The 18,290-nt window shown below is 34.5% G+C and overlaps 2 protein-coding genes across 4 annotated transcripts in view; one reads left to right on the forward strand and one right to left on the reverse strand.

Moving 5' to 3' along the window:
- Positions 1 to 16,019, forward strand: part of LOC106743136 (protein I'm not dead yet) — a 30,860-nt gene extending 14,841 nt beyond the window's left edge. For 2 of the 3 annotated variants that reach the window (XM_014617097.1, XM_014617937.1), the window contains 9 exons: positions 10,949 to 11,013; positions 11,102 to 11,216; positions 11,338 to 11,609; positions 11,999 to 12,113; positions 12,185 to 12,246; positions 12,436 to 12,561; positions 14,610 to 14,939; positions 15,060 to 15,438; positions 15,643 to 15,894. In XM_014617097.1, coding sequence (XP_014472583.1) covers positions 10,958 to 11,013; positions 11,102 to 11,216; positions 11,338 to 11,609; positions 11,999 to 12,113; positions 12,185 to 12,246; positions 12,436 to 12,561; positions 14,610 to 14,939; positions 15,060 to 15,438; positions 15,643 to 15,894 — 1,707 coding nt within the window. In that variant the 5' untranslated portion in view covers positions 10,949 to 10,957. Of the gene's footprint in view, positions 1 to 1,779; positions 2,176 to 10,948; positions 11,014 to 11,101; positions 11,217 to 11,337; positions 11,610 to 11,998; positions 12,114 to 12,184; positions 12,247 to 12,435; positions 12,562 to 14,609; positions 14,940 to 15,059; positions 15,439 to 15,642 lie in introns of those variants that run through there. The other variant, XM_014618736.1, reaches the window with a different exon arrangement.
- LOC106751296 (GPI transamidase component PIG-S) overlaps positions 1 to 18,158 on the reverse strand; it is a 47,310-nt gene extending 29,152 nt beyond the window's left edge. The window contains exons 1-2 of the mRNA XM_014632456.1: positions 18,047 to 18,158; positions 17,712 to 17,835 (exon numbers count right to left, since the gene is read on the reverse strand). Of these exons, the coding sequence (XP_014487942.1) occupies positions 17,712 to 17,745 (34 nt within the window). The 5' untranslated portion in view covers positions 17,746 to 17,835; positions 18,047 to 18,158. The remainder of the gene's footprint in view (positions 1 to 17,711; positions 17,836 to 18,046) is intronic.
- Positions 18,159 to 18,290: the final 132 nt, after the last annotated feature.

Below are 18,290 nucleotides of genomic sequence, written 5' to 3' on the forward strand. Positions count from 1 at the left end.
AATTCTCACCATAGGCCTCTTTCAACAAGTTATAGCACTCAGTCGGAGTTTTTTTTTATTTAACGAGAAATTTCACATTGATCCGTTGCTCGTGTTTTTCGTCACACATTGTTATCGGCACGAGAAAAAAACACGTTCGTTTCTAACCTCTATAGAAAAAATACTACTACAGCGACAAAAACGAGTTTTCGTACTGGAATAGTAGACACTTCCACCTATCCAACGCTGCATTCGTTTCCCCCCTTCCCCTCTAGGACGAGTTCTACGCGCGCAGTCTCGTTATTTAATAGCCAGACCTCGTATGTATGTATGTATGTATGTATGTATGTATGTATGTATGTATGTATGTATGTATGTATGTATGTATGTATGTATGTATGTATGTATGTATGTATGTAAAGTACATATGTTATTATCACTGACATTATAGTAACACTTATTAGAAAAATAGACTTTCTGAATATAATTTTTTCATTCATGCGAATATAGCTACAAATATAAAAAAATATTTTTCTTTGTGTGTAGTAACTCCTATTAGGGTTACATTCCAAAGCGTTTTTCTCAAGGGAAATTTTACCTTATGGTTATGGTAAAACGTTTCCGTTGATCCCCCCTTTTTCCCGTCACTTGGAGACCATCGAGTAAAATTTTCCTCGAAAAGAACGTTTCGGAATATAGCCTAAAAAATTATTTTCCATACTGGACATCGAAACGAGACCCATCGGTTCGTCGCGATCTTTATTAAACTTCCAAACAAATCTTTCGGGGAAAATAGTCTCGGTGAGATGAACAAGATTAAAGCAGAGAAAATGATAAAACGTAATTATCTTTTAAGAACATCCTTTGTATGTGCACAGGTCAATTTCTTCTTGGTACCGCGGCACTCACTACCAGGGCACGAAGGAATGTAGATTTTCTTGTTGCCGCTTCGATGCTACGGCACATTTCAGACCCCTCTCAGACATGTAATCGGCGAATCCAGCTCTCTTAAGCGGAGTCTGCCTGTACGCGTACTGGCTGCACCGACTAATATGAGGATATTAAACGATGAACCCCTCGCAACGGGATTCAAGGATCGGTGACGACGTAGTTGCCACGTATCTCACGCAACTAGCTAGGTGGGATTGTCAAAATATTCCAGCGACGATCGCACAATACGATATGAGTTTCTTCGAATGCTTCTCCAACAGGAAGATTCATATTAGTTTTTGTAAAAGAATGCCTGCGTACTGTAACAAACTGCCTATAGTAAACACTGTGACAATAGTTGGCCCCGAAGACCTCGATAACAACTGAGAATTGTTGGAATTCCCAGACTCCTTTCGAGATCTCCAAGGATTTCTGTATCCAATAAGTGCTCTCACACGTGCATTCGAACATGATCAGCGGTCTTTGTTGCGCATTCGAAGCAATTTTAGCTATCTCTTCCGACTACTTAAATAATAGTGGAAGTTTAATGTTCCGCCGTTTTACGAGCCGAAGAAACATTCATATCGTTCATCACATTTTCGTTCTTCGAAGGACAAGTGCAAAGACGAACCGCCGACAAGGGTGCTGTCTATTATTCAACAGGTAAGCTACCTCGGAAGAGCCCAGTCACGAGGTTCGCATGGTCGAAAACGTCTCGTGATGAATCCTTCCTCGAAAGCGATATACCCATATGGAGGCGGAGAAAGAAACAGAGGAAGAAGAAGCGGAGCGAAGAGGATGCGAAGAGGAGGGGTGAGGCCTCTGAATTGCAGGCCTTAACTTCGCGTGCTTTCGACCTGGACGGTTAGTACGCACCGAACAGTGCGAGTCGAAAAGCTTCTCGCAACGCGCGCAACGTAGATCAAGAGAGTTTCTCGGATTGCGACGGGGTGTACGTTGACGCAGAGTTGCAAAATCGCGCGGGAAAATCTTTCGTCAGAGGCACATAACATGGAGGATTATCGGAATTTACAAGAAATATGCGCAACGCTCACAAGTTTATGCCGAACGTGACGATGTGACCGTTAGACTTTCTCAGCTCAGCTCAGCTCGTCTCGTTCCGTCTCGTTTGGTCTCTTGTATACGCGATTGTGTTATCACACACATAACGTCGTAGTTGCTGCATTTTATGTATGCATAAATTATTATTTGAGTGATTAAAATTGTGGTGATTAAGGGGTGGAGCGAAAGAGCACGTGTGAAGAGGTACGTGATAATGACACTGCGATTTGAAATCGAGTAGGTGTTGCGGTGTGATTCAACGTGACCGACTGTACAACGAATCGCTTAAAATGAAAATTTGTTAAAATTAAATAATTAAATTTAACTGACTGTTTAATTAAATAGTTTAATATTCAATTGAACAATGTTTTAGTAATATGTTTGATATTGAATTCTTGACAATTAATTTCAGACAATGTATATTCTAGAAAACTGTTATTTGAGAGAGAGAGTGAGAGAGAGAGAGAGAGAGAGAGAGAGAGAGAGAGAGAGAGAGAGAGGCAGACATAAATGAAAGAATGAGACAATCAGAGCCATTTAATAACATTTTTAAAAACGCGAATTATGAGTTTCACCATAAAATTTCTATTTCTGAATTCTTTTCTCAAAATGTCTCATTCTGTAAAATTTCAGAGTTCGAGAAAATATTAGAATATCTTGCTACAGCGTTTTTCATTTTTAAGCTGGAAACGATTCTGCTGAGCGATTCTAGCAAAGACTTGTCCGATCTTAAAATATTATTGTATACGAGTGTATCATATATTTATAATATATCATACATATCTACACAAAGAGAAAGGTTTCTTTGAATTTGGCGTATTTGTTTGATTTAGGTTTGTTCAATAAAAACAATATAATTTAATATGAAATATCACTTTGTTCAAGTGAAAATATTCTTGTTTCATTAAAATAAACTATGTTGTTTGATAGTAAAAAAACATTTATTATTATTATTATTATTATTATTTAGAGGAAATAATATTTCGTTTTCGATAAAAAAATTAATTTTTTTATATAATAAATATTGTGATTAAAACAAAGAAACTCTTTAATATTTTGCTGAAACAAAGAAGTTTTTAAATATTTTTTTAACATAGTGTTACTCCTTCCAAATAATTTATTGCTTGTAACAATCATTGTAATGTTTGGATGAAATATGTTATTTGATGTAAAGAGAGAGATATTTATTGTTTGAAGAACCAAATAATCCTGTTTGTTGAGTCAAACATTCCTTTGTTTGTTCTATTCCAAAAGATAAATTTATATCAATTAAAGAAATTTTATTAAATCCAAAGAAATCTTTATCTCTATGTATGCGTACACATATATGTATACATATTAAGTTTTACTTTTCGGAAGGACTGTAACATCATTTGAAATTTATCGGTCTGTCAAACCGATCGAACTATGCTTTTAATCAGCTTTTCACTGTCAAGAAATCTGCATCTCGTGACATCTGCTCATTGTTGCTAACAATTCCTTCCGTCGCTATTTTATCGGGCGATCTCTTCTCTAATGGCGCGGTGTTGAGTTTCGTGCGAATATCTCCACGCGAAAAAAAAGAAGAAAAAAGAAGAAAAAAGGAAAAAGACGAGGAAGAAACAAAGAAAGAGAGAGAGAGAGAGAGAGAGAGAGAGAGAGAGAGAGAGAGAGAGAGACCGAAGTCTACGAGACAGTTTATCTTCTATTTTTAATGCGACCACTTCTCGTGTCTCGTTCGTCTGCGGATTCGTGTGTGCGCCGGCGACACGAGCAGAGGAATTTAAATTCTGGACTATCACGTATAGAGATTAACGCTCGGCGTCGCGTCGTCCTCGTATAGATTGCGTTATATCGCGTCGCACGCGGCGGCGTAACGGTGCATCGCGCGCATCGCCGGCGGATGCATCAAAAAGACGAGTCGACAATAACGATCGAACGCGATAATTCGCGTTTCAATTGCACGCGCGCTAGATGTATCGTGCTTCGTGAAATCTATCACGATCACAGGACAGATTGCGATGTGTCATATCAACGACGCGTTGCAAAATTTCGTCGTGTCCCACTTCGCACTTCTTTATTGCATCTTCGATGCGCCGTTCGTAGTTTCTTTCCGTCAAAGTATGCGATTTTTCTCAGTGAATAATACTTCTTTAAGAAGGTTGAAACTTCTTTAAGAAGGGGAAATAAGCGATTTGATAAGAATTGAATAAAACTTGCATTCTGTATACACTGAAATAACTGCTACTAGAATTAAGAATCCACATAGCAGCAATGTTTAACATATATTTTATGGATATCCTAAAGATATCGCAATATTCTTAGGATATCTCTATGATGTATTTTGGACATTTCTGCTGTGTGGGAAGAGATGGACCAAGATTCGAGATATATATGCAACTAAAGTTGACATTTTTTATATGTTTTTGAGAAATTAGTGTGCTATTTTTAATTTTTTCTAAATTAAAAATAAGATTTTAATGAGAAATTACTATGATATTAAAGACTAATATGCAGATATTATATTTAAATTTCAGAATTATTGGCCATTTTGTTTTTAAAATACAGCGACTTAAAGTTCATAGCTTATAGTAATATTCGAAATACATATACATGTGCGCATATTTAAACACTTATGTATCTTTTTCTGTTATCTGTGCACCTCTATTAGATCAACTGACGTGTGCATAACTGAAATATTGATACAAAAAATAAAAGATAATATTTTTGTATTTATAATATTGTGTTTACTTCAACTTCGTTTCAAATTGATATTTATTATTTAGCTAGTGAAATAAATATATAGAAACGTAATTTTGCTTGATAAACACTAAATTTGTGAATGGCCCCTTTTAATGCGCCATTGAAAATACGATACTAAATTTTATAATCTCCTTAAAACAACTTCAGAATTTCCTTCATCAATTTTCTGACAATCTTCTGCTACTGCTACGGAAATTAATTTGTCGATCTCTCAAGTTATGTACGAAACATTTCAAGCGTGCTCCAGATCAAACTTTTCTTTCAACAAAAAAAAAAACGTTGCGGTAAAAAATAATCGATAAAATAAATAAAATAGATACGTGATATGTGCACAAGGTCCACTAATTATCTCTTAACATTTAAATTACCGACGATTAACATTTATCTTTCTATCGGAGCAGTTTAAATGAGATTTTTGAAAAAAATACATAATGAAAAGGAAAAAAAAATTTGTTCGTTTACACATTGTGACAAAAATAAGTTAATCTCAGAGAATGTACCATTAAAAATTGGAATAAGTTTTTATAAGAAAAAATGATAAACCGATCATTTTGATCGCTTTGTTAGTTTTAGTGTTAATGACCATACTCAGAGATATACCGTCGAAATTCATTCTGAGAAATCTACTTCCAGCGGTGTGTCCGTGCACAAATATAACTCTGAGAAACGACAGCCAACGAATATTTTTTTAATACGCACAGCTTAACGCTATGAGAAGCACACGCAATAGCGGCAACAAACGCGCGATTGTAATTGTCGCTGATTTAATTTTTATCATTCTTTCCTACACGATTCAGCGTTCTATATTTAACGTGCATCACACGAGCGAAAGATGCAGTCGCAAGTGTAACGAGTATACCAGCTGAGAAAAAGTCGCATTCTTTTCGTTTTCGAGACAATGTTTCCGTCATCTATCGTTTGCGACTTATACATTTTTTCAGTTCAAACGTTGCGCCACATCACAATCGTGCAGCTTGATTGCAACATTTGTCGATATTCACATTTAACCATTGCCGAATATTATGTCGTTTGAGCGCCCATAGAGAACAAAAATTAATATCACAATTCAAAACTACATTCTCATATATCAAATTATAATATAAAAAGCAAAAAAAGAAATAATATAATATTACATTAAAATAAAACATGTCTTTATACAAAGAAATTCTATATAGTTCCTCTAAAAATATATCCATGTTATTCCAGAATAACTTTCATGAATTTAGAGGAAAAATATTGTAGACAGAAAGAACGATATCTTCGAATTAAGAACCGCATCAGTTTAAAAATATCGTTCTTTCTATCCAATATTTTTTCCGCTTAATAAAAATTATTCTTGAGCAACAAGAATATATTTTTAGTAGAACTATATTGAATTTCTTTGTGTAAAAAAAAGAGCGAATTTTATTATCATATAAGATTATATTATATATTTTCTCTTTATGTAAGATTATATATTTTTGCTCATACACAGATAAAAAAATTATTCTACTACTAAGAAAAACGATTATTTAGTTTACTCTCCTTTTGTTTCAATAATAATTATTTTCAATATAAAAAATATTTCTTGATGATTTCTTAATGATAGTCTTAAAATATATTCATGACAAATTTGAGAAAAAAAATCATTATTACTTACTCGAAAGAAAAATCGATTCTCTTCTCAAGAATATTATAAACTTTATTGGAAAAGGTTAAATTCTGTTAATTTAAATAAGCAACTTCGAAGTTTGTTTTAATTTAATATTTTTGACTGAAGTACTAAACTTACTAGGATTCAGAATATATCTTGAATAAATTGGTTGAACTCATGATATATTGACGAATATATTAACTTATGAAATGCTTGAAATAAGTGATATTCACTTGAAAACAATATGTATTTTTTTGTGTGTACATATAATATGAGTTTTGAATTAATACTAATTCTAGATCCGTTCTTTTTCTTTGAACTAGTGTATATTTGTAAAATTTAAAAAGGGATTGATGTATAGTCAAGACTCGGTGGAAGAAAGAAGAGAAGAGGACTAGTACAAGCTAATGCAGTCATTTCAGCGAAAAAAAAACAGACCTACAATTAGTACACCTACACAACTGATCAGACTCTGGTAACAACATTATTGGCTAATTACCGACAAAAAGATAAAAGGCGTACGATGATCCCACGCGATGTGAGCGTGAACATCGGTATATGCTGCCTCTGAACCGATTCCCTGATAATAGCGTGCGGAAGCGTGTGTTAAATTGGCGGTGAAATCTATTTTAGTCAATGGGTTTGCGAAGTGTTTCGCTGCTTCGACTGCTTTTATGCGAATAATATGAACTTAGTTCTTGTCGTCGCACGTGCGTGCGTGCGTGCGTGCGTGCATGCATGCGGGCGTGCATGCGTGCCGATAAATACCGCTAGAAATCTTTGTCATACAGATTATCCTCGAGACACCAAGATCGAGATTGTGTCTCGAAGATTCGATCAGATCTCTACAGGCCGTCTCACGTTCCCCTGTGGTTCCTCTCGAATCAGAAACTCGGACGAGCCGAGCTTCAGAGTCGAAATGTAGAGTTGGAGAAAACTCGTGAATTCTGTTATCGTCTCGATGAATTAAAGCAGATTTATGCTCAATGGGGTTTTCAACTTTCAAGGAAAATATGGCACGTTTCTTTCGTATCAAGCACGTGACATTATAATTAAAATGCCTCGAAATGTATAAAATGGCAATAAGATGTAGATCATAAAAAATATAAAAAATGAGACGTCTGGTAGCCATTTGATCGTACAGCAAACGTTTCTTCTACTGTAATATATGCTGATTTATGGACGACATTAAAGCGATTTTTTGAAACGCCACGCTTGATTAACAAGCGATCACTAGTTCGTGTCATCTAAGGCATTGCCGATTGCAATGCTCATTTAATCTTTTAGTTTCGGAAAAGCTCGAATTTATTGTTGTTTCTTTTCAATTTCTCAATTACTCGTTCTCTTACGTGGAAACGTATCAACATTTCAACGACCACACATGTCGTGGAAACATTTGTCTTACGAATCTGACAGTTCGCTTGGATCGTATCTAAAAGAGTCGCGATCATCTTTCTCATGTACACTGAAAGAAAAAGTACATTCAAATAATGTTTACTTGATCCAGGCAAAATAGTTACTACAATACTCTTTGGCAAATATATTTACTAGAAGTAGAAATATAGTTGACTACACAATGTGTTCATAATTAATACATATTGTGTTATTTTCTTCGTATAATTAGACATTTATTTATATGTTATTATTTATGTATATGTGTGCGTGTGTGTGTGTGTGTGTGTGTGTGTAAAACTGACTTTTCTTCCTGAAATTACTTTTATTTTTCAATATAATCTCGCTACACTTCAATTCACTTGGTCCAGCGATGCTCCAGTGCTTTTATTCCATCGCGGGACAAAAAAGTACGGCCAAGATGTTCCCCATTTTTTCCAATTTTGGATACCATTTTATTCAATAAGATTTAAATAGCCGTCAACCTAATTACAATACTTTCTTTTTTCCCTTTTTTAATGTTCAATTTTCCCTATTTTCAACAACGCACTAAGGTGACTTTGCTATTTCTAAACAGCTATTTCTAACTAACAACTCGATAAATTGACTTGATATCTCACAGCTGTTCGTAGGGCGAATGTGGCGCCACGATGCGATAAGAAACGCGATATTAATCTTCTATATGGTAGACCGCGAACTTTTCAAATTGTGTATATATATTACGTATATATAATTTACGTTTATGTTAAAACAATCTTGACAAATATTACATTTATAATCTTGAGAATAACAGAATTTTAATTTTGGAAATATATTTACTGGACAGAAAAATCGAAATTTAAAACTAATTTTTTCAACATAAAAAAAATATTATATAAATCTAGTATATAAATATTCTCTTAAATTTAGAACAATTTACTTATATTCAATTCAAGTAATTCAAGTAATTCATTTCACAAATTAAAATATTACCGCGACTAGTGAATATTTACTACAAGCCGTCAAAATATACTTAAACTAATAAAAAATATTATTTAATTTAAGAAATTGAAAAACAGATAATTACGTTTACTTGATTGTAGTACTTCTTTTCTGCGCATAAATTCGTAAATCTATTTTTATATAGATCCTCTAAAATATTACAATTACAGACACTGTCATTATAGACGAATATTTCTGCATAAAGTAACAATCTCTGATGGAATGAAATCGCACATACATGCAGCCGACAAGTGTTAACTTTGTCTCTTCTGATTCAATTTAGCTTTATTTATCCAAACATTTATCCTGTTTTCGAGATAAATGGAAAATACATTTACTTAATACGATATCGAAAGGATTAATAAATCACTCGACGAGTAATTTGCAACATGCGTGACGGTGCTTCAATTAACTGCCTCGCCTGTTGTGAAGCGCGTTAAATTATTGTCGATTGCCTCAGCAGTTTTCTATCTCTTCGAGATCCCACCTGCGCTTTTTAGCACGTGACTCATAAAAGCCACGCATAAAAATAGCTTTCGTTATTTAGCAATGGCGGTTAATGTAATTTATTGCGTTTTTTCATATAATAACTCTATCGATCATCAATTCTTCATTACTCAATGCGATAACGTCGTGGATTATTAATCGCGCGCTTTACGTTCTGATCGCGAACTAATCGGAAATTGTTGATTTCGCGTGAAAAATAGCAGAAAACGTTTTTTTCCAGAATTATAACCGTTTTTCTTACTCTCACGACGCTCTTGGGAAATACCGCGAGCAAACATTTAATTAATTTTTATCGAAAGCAAATATTTAATCAAGGTAGTTATAACATGAGTTTTTAAGAATTCGTTGAAACTTGTACTATATATAGATTTAAATATAACTTAATTATCGGCGCAATTAGAATACGATTGACCATTCGGAAACTGAGATGCTCGCAACTGAAAATGATACTTTTTATACGTGTTCCTTGAAATTAATGTCTTATTTTTAATTTCTATTTTTAATTTCTTCTAAACCATATTTAAGATTTCAATAAAAAAACCACTATAATATTAAGGACTAATATAGAAGCATTATATAAAAATTTAAAAACCCATGACCATTTCGTTTTGAAAATATAGACATAGGAAATATAATCTATAATTTACAGTAATATCCGCGATATATACATATACACATATTTTTAAATATTTATACATAATTTTTTATTATGTATGCACCTTTATCAGTTTAACTGACGTATAAATAAAGCATTAATAAGAAAAATAAAAGATAAATAATATCTCCGTGTTTGTAATATATATATTATATACTTCTTTTAATTTCGTTCAAAATTAAAATTTATTATTTAGATAATCAATTAAATAAAATTATAGGAAAGTATTTTTTTATTAAATAATAAACTTACGTAGAAGCTCTTTAATATTGCTAATTGAATATCCGGCATTCTATGATACAACTACTTTAATTGATATTTTCGTGCTTTGATGCTCTAAAAGTGTACGTCCAAACGCACTTTCGATGTTACATCATAAAAAAAAAAGTTATAACGCGTGCCTCGGAACAATGAGCACGGTCGTATCGTTATTGATGTAAATGACGCAGGGTTAAACGACCATGAGAGAATCCGGATAGACATGTCAGACCTCGATTAAGTGTATATGCGGTGTGTTAACGCGACAGAGAGAACAACGTTGTGTAACATTCAGCGTACGACGAGGGCGCATAACAGTCATATAAACGGAAACGACGTCGTTGCATATGCATGCATGCAAAAGCCACGAAAGCCGTAAAGGAGAGAACAATAACGCGAGGTCTTCGGTTTGAATCGAATTTTTTCCCGTTCGACACTCGTCAAGCTTGAACGTGCAATAACACTGGTTTGCAATCGCTATCGCGGGGAAAATAAATACTAAGAATAGCTTATTTTTCCTCAGATTAATTTCAAATTTAGATTAGAAAAAGAAACAGGGAAAACGAAAAGAGCTCTCACGCTGAGAGAAGCTATGGAGTGAGTCGTCTCGAATTCGTAACTTGGAAAATGTACATTATATACGATGGATATCAGCCTTTATTGAGTGGTTATCAGAGAACAACTGTAATGTTTCCTCTCTAAAATATATACGTATAAACGCTGTATCTCAGAAACGTTGTATAAATCATAAGTGTGTGCAGAGAGAATTAACAGAAACCAGTGTATCAATCAGTTCCAATTTATTTCAGTAAGGGACAATGGCTTCGATCACGGAGGACCCGTATCCGGAAATTACGGAGTCCGGAGAGGGAAGGTAAGAGTATCAATTTCTCTCTTTCTTTTGTCTTATTACGCTTCTTTCTCCATAAATAATTCTCTAAAATTCACTATCGTGCTTCCAGAAATCCGGGATTCTGCAGATTGTTGTTAAGATTCCTAGCCATTTACTGGCGATCCATTATTGTGGTGTTATGGCCATTGATTCTGACTCCGTTGCTGATAATCGAATATGAGAATGTAGGTATCTTGTACGATATGATGTCTTCGATCTGAGGAAATTGAATCACGTGTAAAGATTCGCGAGAAGCCTCGCTAACAACCTGATCTATACATTGTATTTTATTCTGTTTACATGCAGCCTCTCGCCATGCGCTGTTTGTACGTAGTCGCGTTGATGGCGATGTTCTGGGTGACCGAGGTACTACCGTTACCCATCACGGGTTTAATCCCGGTGGTTTTGTATCCGCTGATGGGTATTATGTCTACTAGCGACACGTGTCTGTGTTATATGAACGACACCACGATGATGTTCTTGGGAAGTCTGGTAATCGCGGTGGTCATCGAGAATTCCGGTTTGCACATGCGAATGGCGTTGCTCATTATCAAAACCATTGGTTGCAGCCATCGGAGGTACTTTTATCATTGCTTGTCATTTGATATCGGAGATCCCAGAGTTTTTATATTCCATATATTCTTCCTCTCTATTAATTATAATTTGTTTATATATAATTATAATATCTTTTATATTTTATTATTTATATCTTTTATATTTTATTATAAAGAAAAGTGCTAGATTCAAATAAATAGTCACTCCAATACTCCTTAGCAAACTTTTGCTCGGATAAAGTAAATATTACTTGATCCAAGTAAAAATATTTGCTAAGGAATATTAGAGTAATTATTTACTTGAATCTAGTACTTTTTTCTGTATATAGAAAAGACTGGTTTGTACTTGTATTTATTTTTATTTTCATATTTTATATATTTTATATTTTTTCTTGTGCTAATTTTGCTTTCAGGTTAACTTTAGGCTTATTTTTCGTGACAATGTTTATTTCGATGTGGATCTCCAACACTGCCGCTACAGCCATGATGATACCCATAATGGAAACTGTCCTCGTGGAACTTCAAACAGTAAGTTTTCATTCTTTTTTCCCGAAATTGTAGTGGGAAACAAGATTTTAAATTCTGTATGCTCCCTTCAGCAAGGACTCGGAAACATGTTCATTCCAGATGAAAGTGCAGCTAATGAGGAAAGCGGCGAAACGTGAGTATTTGTCTTCGTGTATCTTCTTTCTTTATTTTTTGTATTCTTGTATTTTCCGGATATATATCTTCGATATTTTGAAGTGTCAATATCCAGATAAAAGTTACGTTAAAATCTTTATTATTCTGATATCTTGAAGTGTCAATATCCAGATAAAAGTTACGTTAAAATCTTTATTATTCTGTTTAGGTCTAAAAGACCTACGCACACTACCATGGTGTATTATCTCGTCGCAACTTACGCGTCTAGTCTCGGCGGTATCGGCACTATAGTCGGATCTGGGACCAATTTGACGTTGAAAGGTTTCCTTGAAAAGTACGTATAAATATTTTCGCAATTAAAGAAATCATATTTAATTCCTGAAAAGGGCATGCAAAGACAAACTTATATTTTAACAGAATTTTGAATATTAACGGGATTAATATGTGTGTAGTTTTGTTTTAGTATGAGTTTGACATCAATTTGACATGAGTTTGCTTTTGAAACGGATTAATTTTATAAAAATTAATTATTTTTAAGAAAGTAATGTCCATTAGCGTCATATTTTCTATATATTATACCGCATCAAGAGGATCATAAATTTAATATTTATCAAACAGAATTACATTCCTATGCATTTATTTCACTACCTAAATGTTAATTTAAAATAAAGTTGACACACACACACGCACACACAGATATGAAAATATTGTTTATTCTTCTTATTGGGGCTCAGCTCCTTTGGGCAGTCATATTAGTTTTATAACGTCATAGACGAAAAATGATGTAGTAAGTTTTATATATATATAGTATATATATATACTTTTTTATTTTTTAGTTTTTCTTAAAAAACATAGTAGTTTAGTAATCCTAAAACTTGTAAAATATGTGGCAAACTGAGATGTCTGTCCGATATGTAGAACTGTAACATAGAATCGCAAACTAATTTCTGAAATAATGTGTCATTTTTCCGCCATCTCAACTCACGGCCGTTTAAAAATGGTTGAAAAATTATCCGTTATTTCAAGAATTATTTTATAATGGGAATACAAATTAGTTCGGTCCGTTTTTTGTGGTCAAAAATGCATTTATTTCAGAACAAAATGAATGAACAGATTAATCAATGTATTGTCCATCGCTGGCTACTACTTTTTCCCACCTCTCAGGCAATTTTCGAGTTCCATCTCGAAAAATTGTCTCGTCTTTTGCGGCGATCCAAGTTAGGAGCCAATTTTCCATTTCTGCGAAAGGAGTGAACCGTTGACCTGCCAAATTGTGCTGCATCCTTCGGAACAACCAGTAATCAGAAGGAGCAATGTTCAGCGAATACGGCGGGTGCAGTGCAGTAAAATATCCCACTTGAGCGTTTCCAAATAATTTTTTACGACTTTTGCGACATGAGGCCGAGCGTTATCATGCAGAAGAATAACTTTGTCATGTCTTTGCTAGTATTCCGGCCGTTTTTCTCGTAATGCAAACGAATCAATTGTAGCCTATACCGATGGCCCGTAATGGAATCGCCAGGTTATAGCAGCTCATAGTATACAACACTCTTTTTTGGCTGTCCAGAGCGAGGCTTGTCTTCAACGCTGCAATCACTATTCTTGAAACTTCTAAACCATTCCCTACATGATTTATCAGTTGGAGCATTGTCACCATAAACTTCTACAAGCATTCGATGCGCTTCAGTTGCACTTTTCTTCCAAATAAAGCAGAAAACTAAAACCTCCCGCGATTGCTGCTTAGTTAACACAAAATTTGACATATTCGACATAGTATATATTTATGAAACGAAAAGCACTTGGACTGAAACTGCGCAGTCTTTACTGGCTTATGAATGGTAATTCTCATCTCTCAGTGGATAATAAATTGCTCCTGTATAAATGCATTCTCAAATCAATCTGGACATACGGCATACAGCTTTGGGGAACCACGGCAAATTCATGGAAATCCTACAAAGATTTCAATCTAAAACTCTTCGGCTAATTGTTAACGCTCCTTGATACATCTCCAACGACAGATTATACTTGGATTTAAATATTCCCACCGTAAAAGAGGAAATTGTAACACATTCCAGACTATATAAAGCGAGAATCTTATCACACCCTAACCAGCTGGTTCACGGTCTGATGGACGACAGGACAACCTTTCGCAGATTAAAAAGGGAAGCTCCGCAGAATCTACTCATGAGTTGACTATACTTATGAGTTAATTATATAATACATACGGACAGGTCACTGGACTCCTCCGTGCAAATCTTAAAACTTACTTAACCTATTGCTAAATGTCTTGAACCAGATAGATTGCAGTAACTAGTGATTTTCAACAAAAAAAAAGTACTATCNATTTGAAATGACGAAGTTCTCGCGCTTATGTGTTCCCAGACGCTTTCCTGAGAGCCCCGGCATAAATTTCGCTTCCTGGATGCTTTATGCGGTGCCACCCATGCTATTGATGGGCCTTTTCACATGGTTGTGGTTGCAAGTGATGTATATGGGTCTCTTCAGGCCACAGAGCAAAGACGCTCGCGCTATAAACATAGGTAAACAGGGTGAGAGGGTTGCAGCAGCTGTTATCGAGAAGAAGTACAAAGAACTCGGATCGATCACATGGCATGAGTCCGCCGTGGGTATTTTATTCATCATTGTGGTCTTTCTGTGGTTCTTCAGGAGTCCTGGATTCATGGACGGTTGGCCTGTTTATATCACGAATATGTAAGTATCCAACAGTACTTCATAATCTTCTGATTGATAAAATTATATTTTGCCTTGCCCCTAATTTTAAAATGCAGATAGATAACTTATTTCGGTTTAACATTTTATTTAAATTCACAGGAGTGTCAAGGATTCGACGGCAGCCGTGCTCGTAACGATAATATTTTTCATCCTCCCGGCGAAGTTGGATTTTCTGCATGCGTTCGACAAGGATCCGCACAAACGGCCAACCCAACCATCTCCTGGGCTCATTACTTGGAAAACGATTCACCAGAAGATGCATTGGAGTCTGATAATGGTATTGGGTGGTGGCTTCGCTATTTCGGCTGGCAGCACTTCATCGAAGCTGTCAGAGATGCTTGGCCAGTCCTTGTCGGGGTTGCAAAAGATCAACGTGGTGGCGATATTGATAATCGTCTGTTTATTTGCTGAGACCGTGACTGAATTGACTGCCAATGTGGCGGTGGCAAACATCATATTGCCAGTATTAGCGGAAATGGTGAGCGCGGATTTGATAATAAACTGCGACGACGTCTCTGAATTTTTTCCGAACCTGATAAAATTTAGATGGATATTCTTCCGACAAACACTTTGATATTGTTCGGTTCTCGTCCTATGTCGTCTATGCCCTAATTGTTCTTCTCAGTCCGTTTTTAAAGCTTATTTATCAATTTTCAAACTGATTTCTCTCTTTGTTTTTCAGTGTGTGGCAATCAAAATACATCCCTTGTATCTCATGCTGCCAGCATCTCTCTGCTGCTCGTTTTCGTTTCACTTGCCGGTCGGCACTCCACCGAATGCGATCGCCAGTGCCGCGGGGCACATAAAGACGAAGGACTTCATGTTTGCCGGTATCGGACCCAGCATCGTCACACTCATCATCACCGTGGCGACATTCCCCACATGGGGTACATATGTATTTAATCTATCGAAGTTCCCCCAATGGGCGGTATAACGCAGCGTTATGCGCCATAGTCTCATATTTTATTTATTTTTGTTCTACACTGATGTGAACGCAATTAAAACAACGACAAATACTTATTATGCACAAATACACATGAACATTCTCATCTTGCCTAATTTGTTAATTTTTTTTCTTACGAATCCCAAAGTATATTTAAGTATATGTGAAGCTGTAATACATTCAGTGCAACTTGAGCCACCAGCATTTCGAAATATTATATATATATATGGCCGTCACTTAATGAAGAAGCTTAACGAGTTATGTATCAGGTTGAAAGTTTGAAGAAGAAATTTATGTGATTATGAATGATTATGAGTTTCATGTAAGGAAGAGTATGTTAAAATAATTAGGAATTGACAAAACAAATTGTTTATACAATTAATATAAATATGAATAAATATCTTGTAAGAATGTAAAATATCGTATTAGAATAACTTTGCACTTAGGTAATCATTTTCTACAAGATATATATGTGTACATATACAACAGTAAGTTCCTTGTAATAATAAATCTAATGTTTCCCTCTCTCTGATGGAAATTTGTTGAAAGTACTATGAAATCGATGAAAAGTGAAATGAAAGTTATTAAAAAAAATTACTAAATATAGTTCAAAATGAATCATAATTTACCTTATAAAAAATTTAATGTAATATCATGAAATATAAGGGAAATTAAATAATATTTGTTGGAAGATAATACATTTTTTTAAATATCAGATATCAGAACGTAATACATTTTTTTAAATATTAGATATCATGAAATTTACATGAATTTAAATGAAAATTGAATTTTTACTAAAATATAGATAGAGTAATAATGAGATAAAGTCAATTGAGAATTTAAAATATATTTCAGTAAAATTTTACTATATATTCAATAAAATATTTCCATTAGGGTTCTTCTATACCAGGTGTATGCATAAGTTTTTTCCGGTTTTTTGGTAAAAAAAAAAACACGTAATTTTCAAGGGAAATTAATTTTTTTTAAAATTCAAAATATTGCTCGTAAACGTCTGCTGATTGTTTCTTGTGATACATGTAATGCTTCTGCTAATTGCCGTTGAGTTTGAGTTGGGTCATCATTCAATAACTCCTGCAATTGCTCGTCTTCGCATTTTTGTGGTCTACCAGTGCGCTCACTGTCTTTCACATTGAAATCACCATTTTTAAATTGTCGAAAGCATGTCTCACATGTTCTAATCGATGGAGCGTGTTCACCATATGTTTCTACCAGCAAACGATGACTTTCAACAGCTTTTTTCTTTTGATTAAATAAGAAAAGCAATGCGTGCCGCAAATGTTCTTTTATAGGCACAAAACTCGAGTGATCACTGAACGATAAAACAAAGACGCTAGTTTTGGCGGACTCAACTTGTGTGTGTTTGTAGTTTTAAATGTCATACGAACAAAATGACGTATGTGTCAAATTAATATGCTGCGTACATTTCGCTGGCGCCATCTCTTAATTAAACCGGAAAAAACTTATGCATACACCTGGTATTTACCTCAACAATTATAAAATTTATTTACTATAATAACAATAATGAGTAATAATAACAATAAATATTTATATTGTTCAAATATCAACCAAATATTTGTATATTTTAAAAGGCACAATATATTAATGTAACATTCATAGAAGATGTTATGACATTCTATATGTCAAACATTATAACGATATAAGATGTTATACGAGATTAATTAAGATATTACAAAGAGATGTGATAACGTTCTATATGTTGAATATTCCGGTATAAAATGTTATTAAAGCGATGATAAATATATTAAATCTATATAATCGTTACTCACCATCTACGTCGGAATCACGATTGATACTTTCCATTTTTTCCGCCGTATTTTGATACTGTGATTATTGCCGACAATGAAGTCAAGACACTGATTTAAGAAAGTCAGTAATGTTTTATCCAAAACCCTATGGCAAAATTAAAACAGTTTATAAAACATGGTAAATCATTGAACTGGGCTTAATAAACATAACCTTCACGATCGGGATATAACCTATAAAATGTCGCATTTTATCACACACACACGATTCCGTAATATGCGTATAATGAATGAAAATACGCCAAAATAATTAAATGCATAACAAAACACTAAACATCTGCGATATCTTCAGTACTTACATCGATATGAACACGAAGATTCATAACTACTGGACAAGCAGTAACAAGTCCTTTCTATCCTCCTTTTCTTCAATTCTGGTGGCAGGCAGCTCGTCGGCCTCGTATCGCTCTAACACCACTGACAACTGTGCCAAGTCCAGCGCACAAACGTAGTATTACTATATAGCTAGGGAGAGAGAGAGAAGTTCTGTCTCATGTTACGTCCACGATAGATAACTATATAGGGAAATTTGAAAGTAGTAAA

Source organism: Dinoponera quadriceps, unplaced genomic scaffold (assembly GCF_001313825.1).
Source record: "Dinoponera quadriceps isolate SergipeBrazil2010 unplaced genomic scaffold, ASM131382v1 scaffold40, whole genome shotgun sequence".
Lineage (NCBI taxonomy): Eukaryota > Metazoa > Arthropoda > Insecta > Hymenoptera > Formicidae > Dinoponera > Dinoponera quadriceps.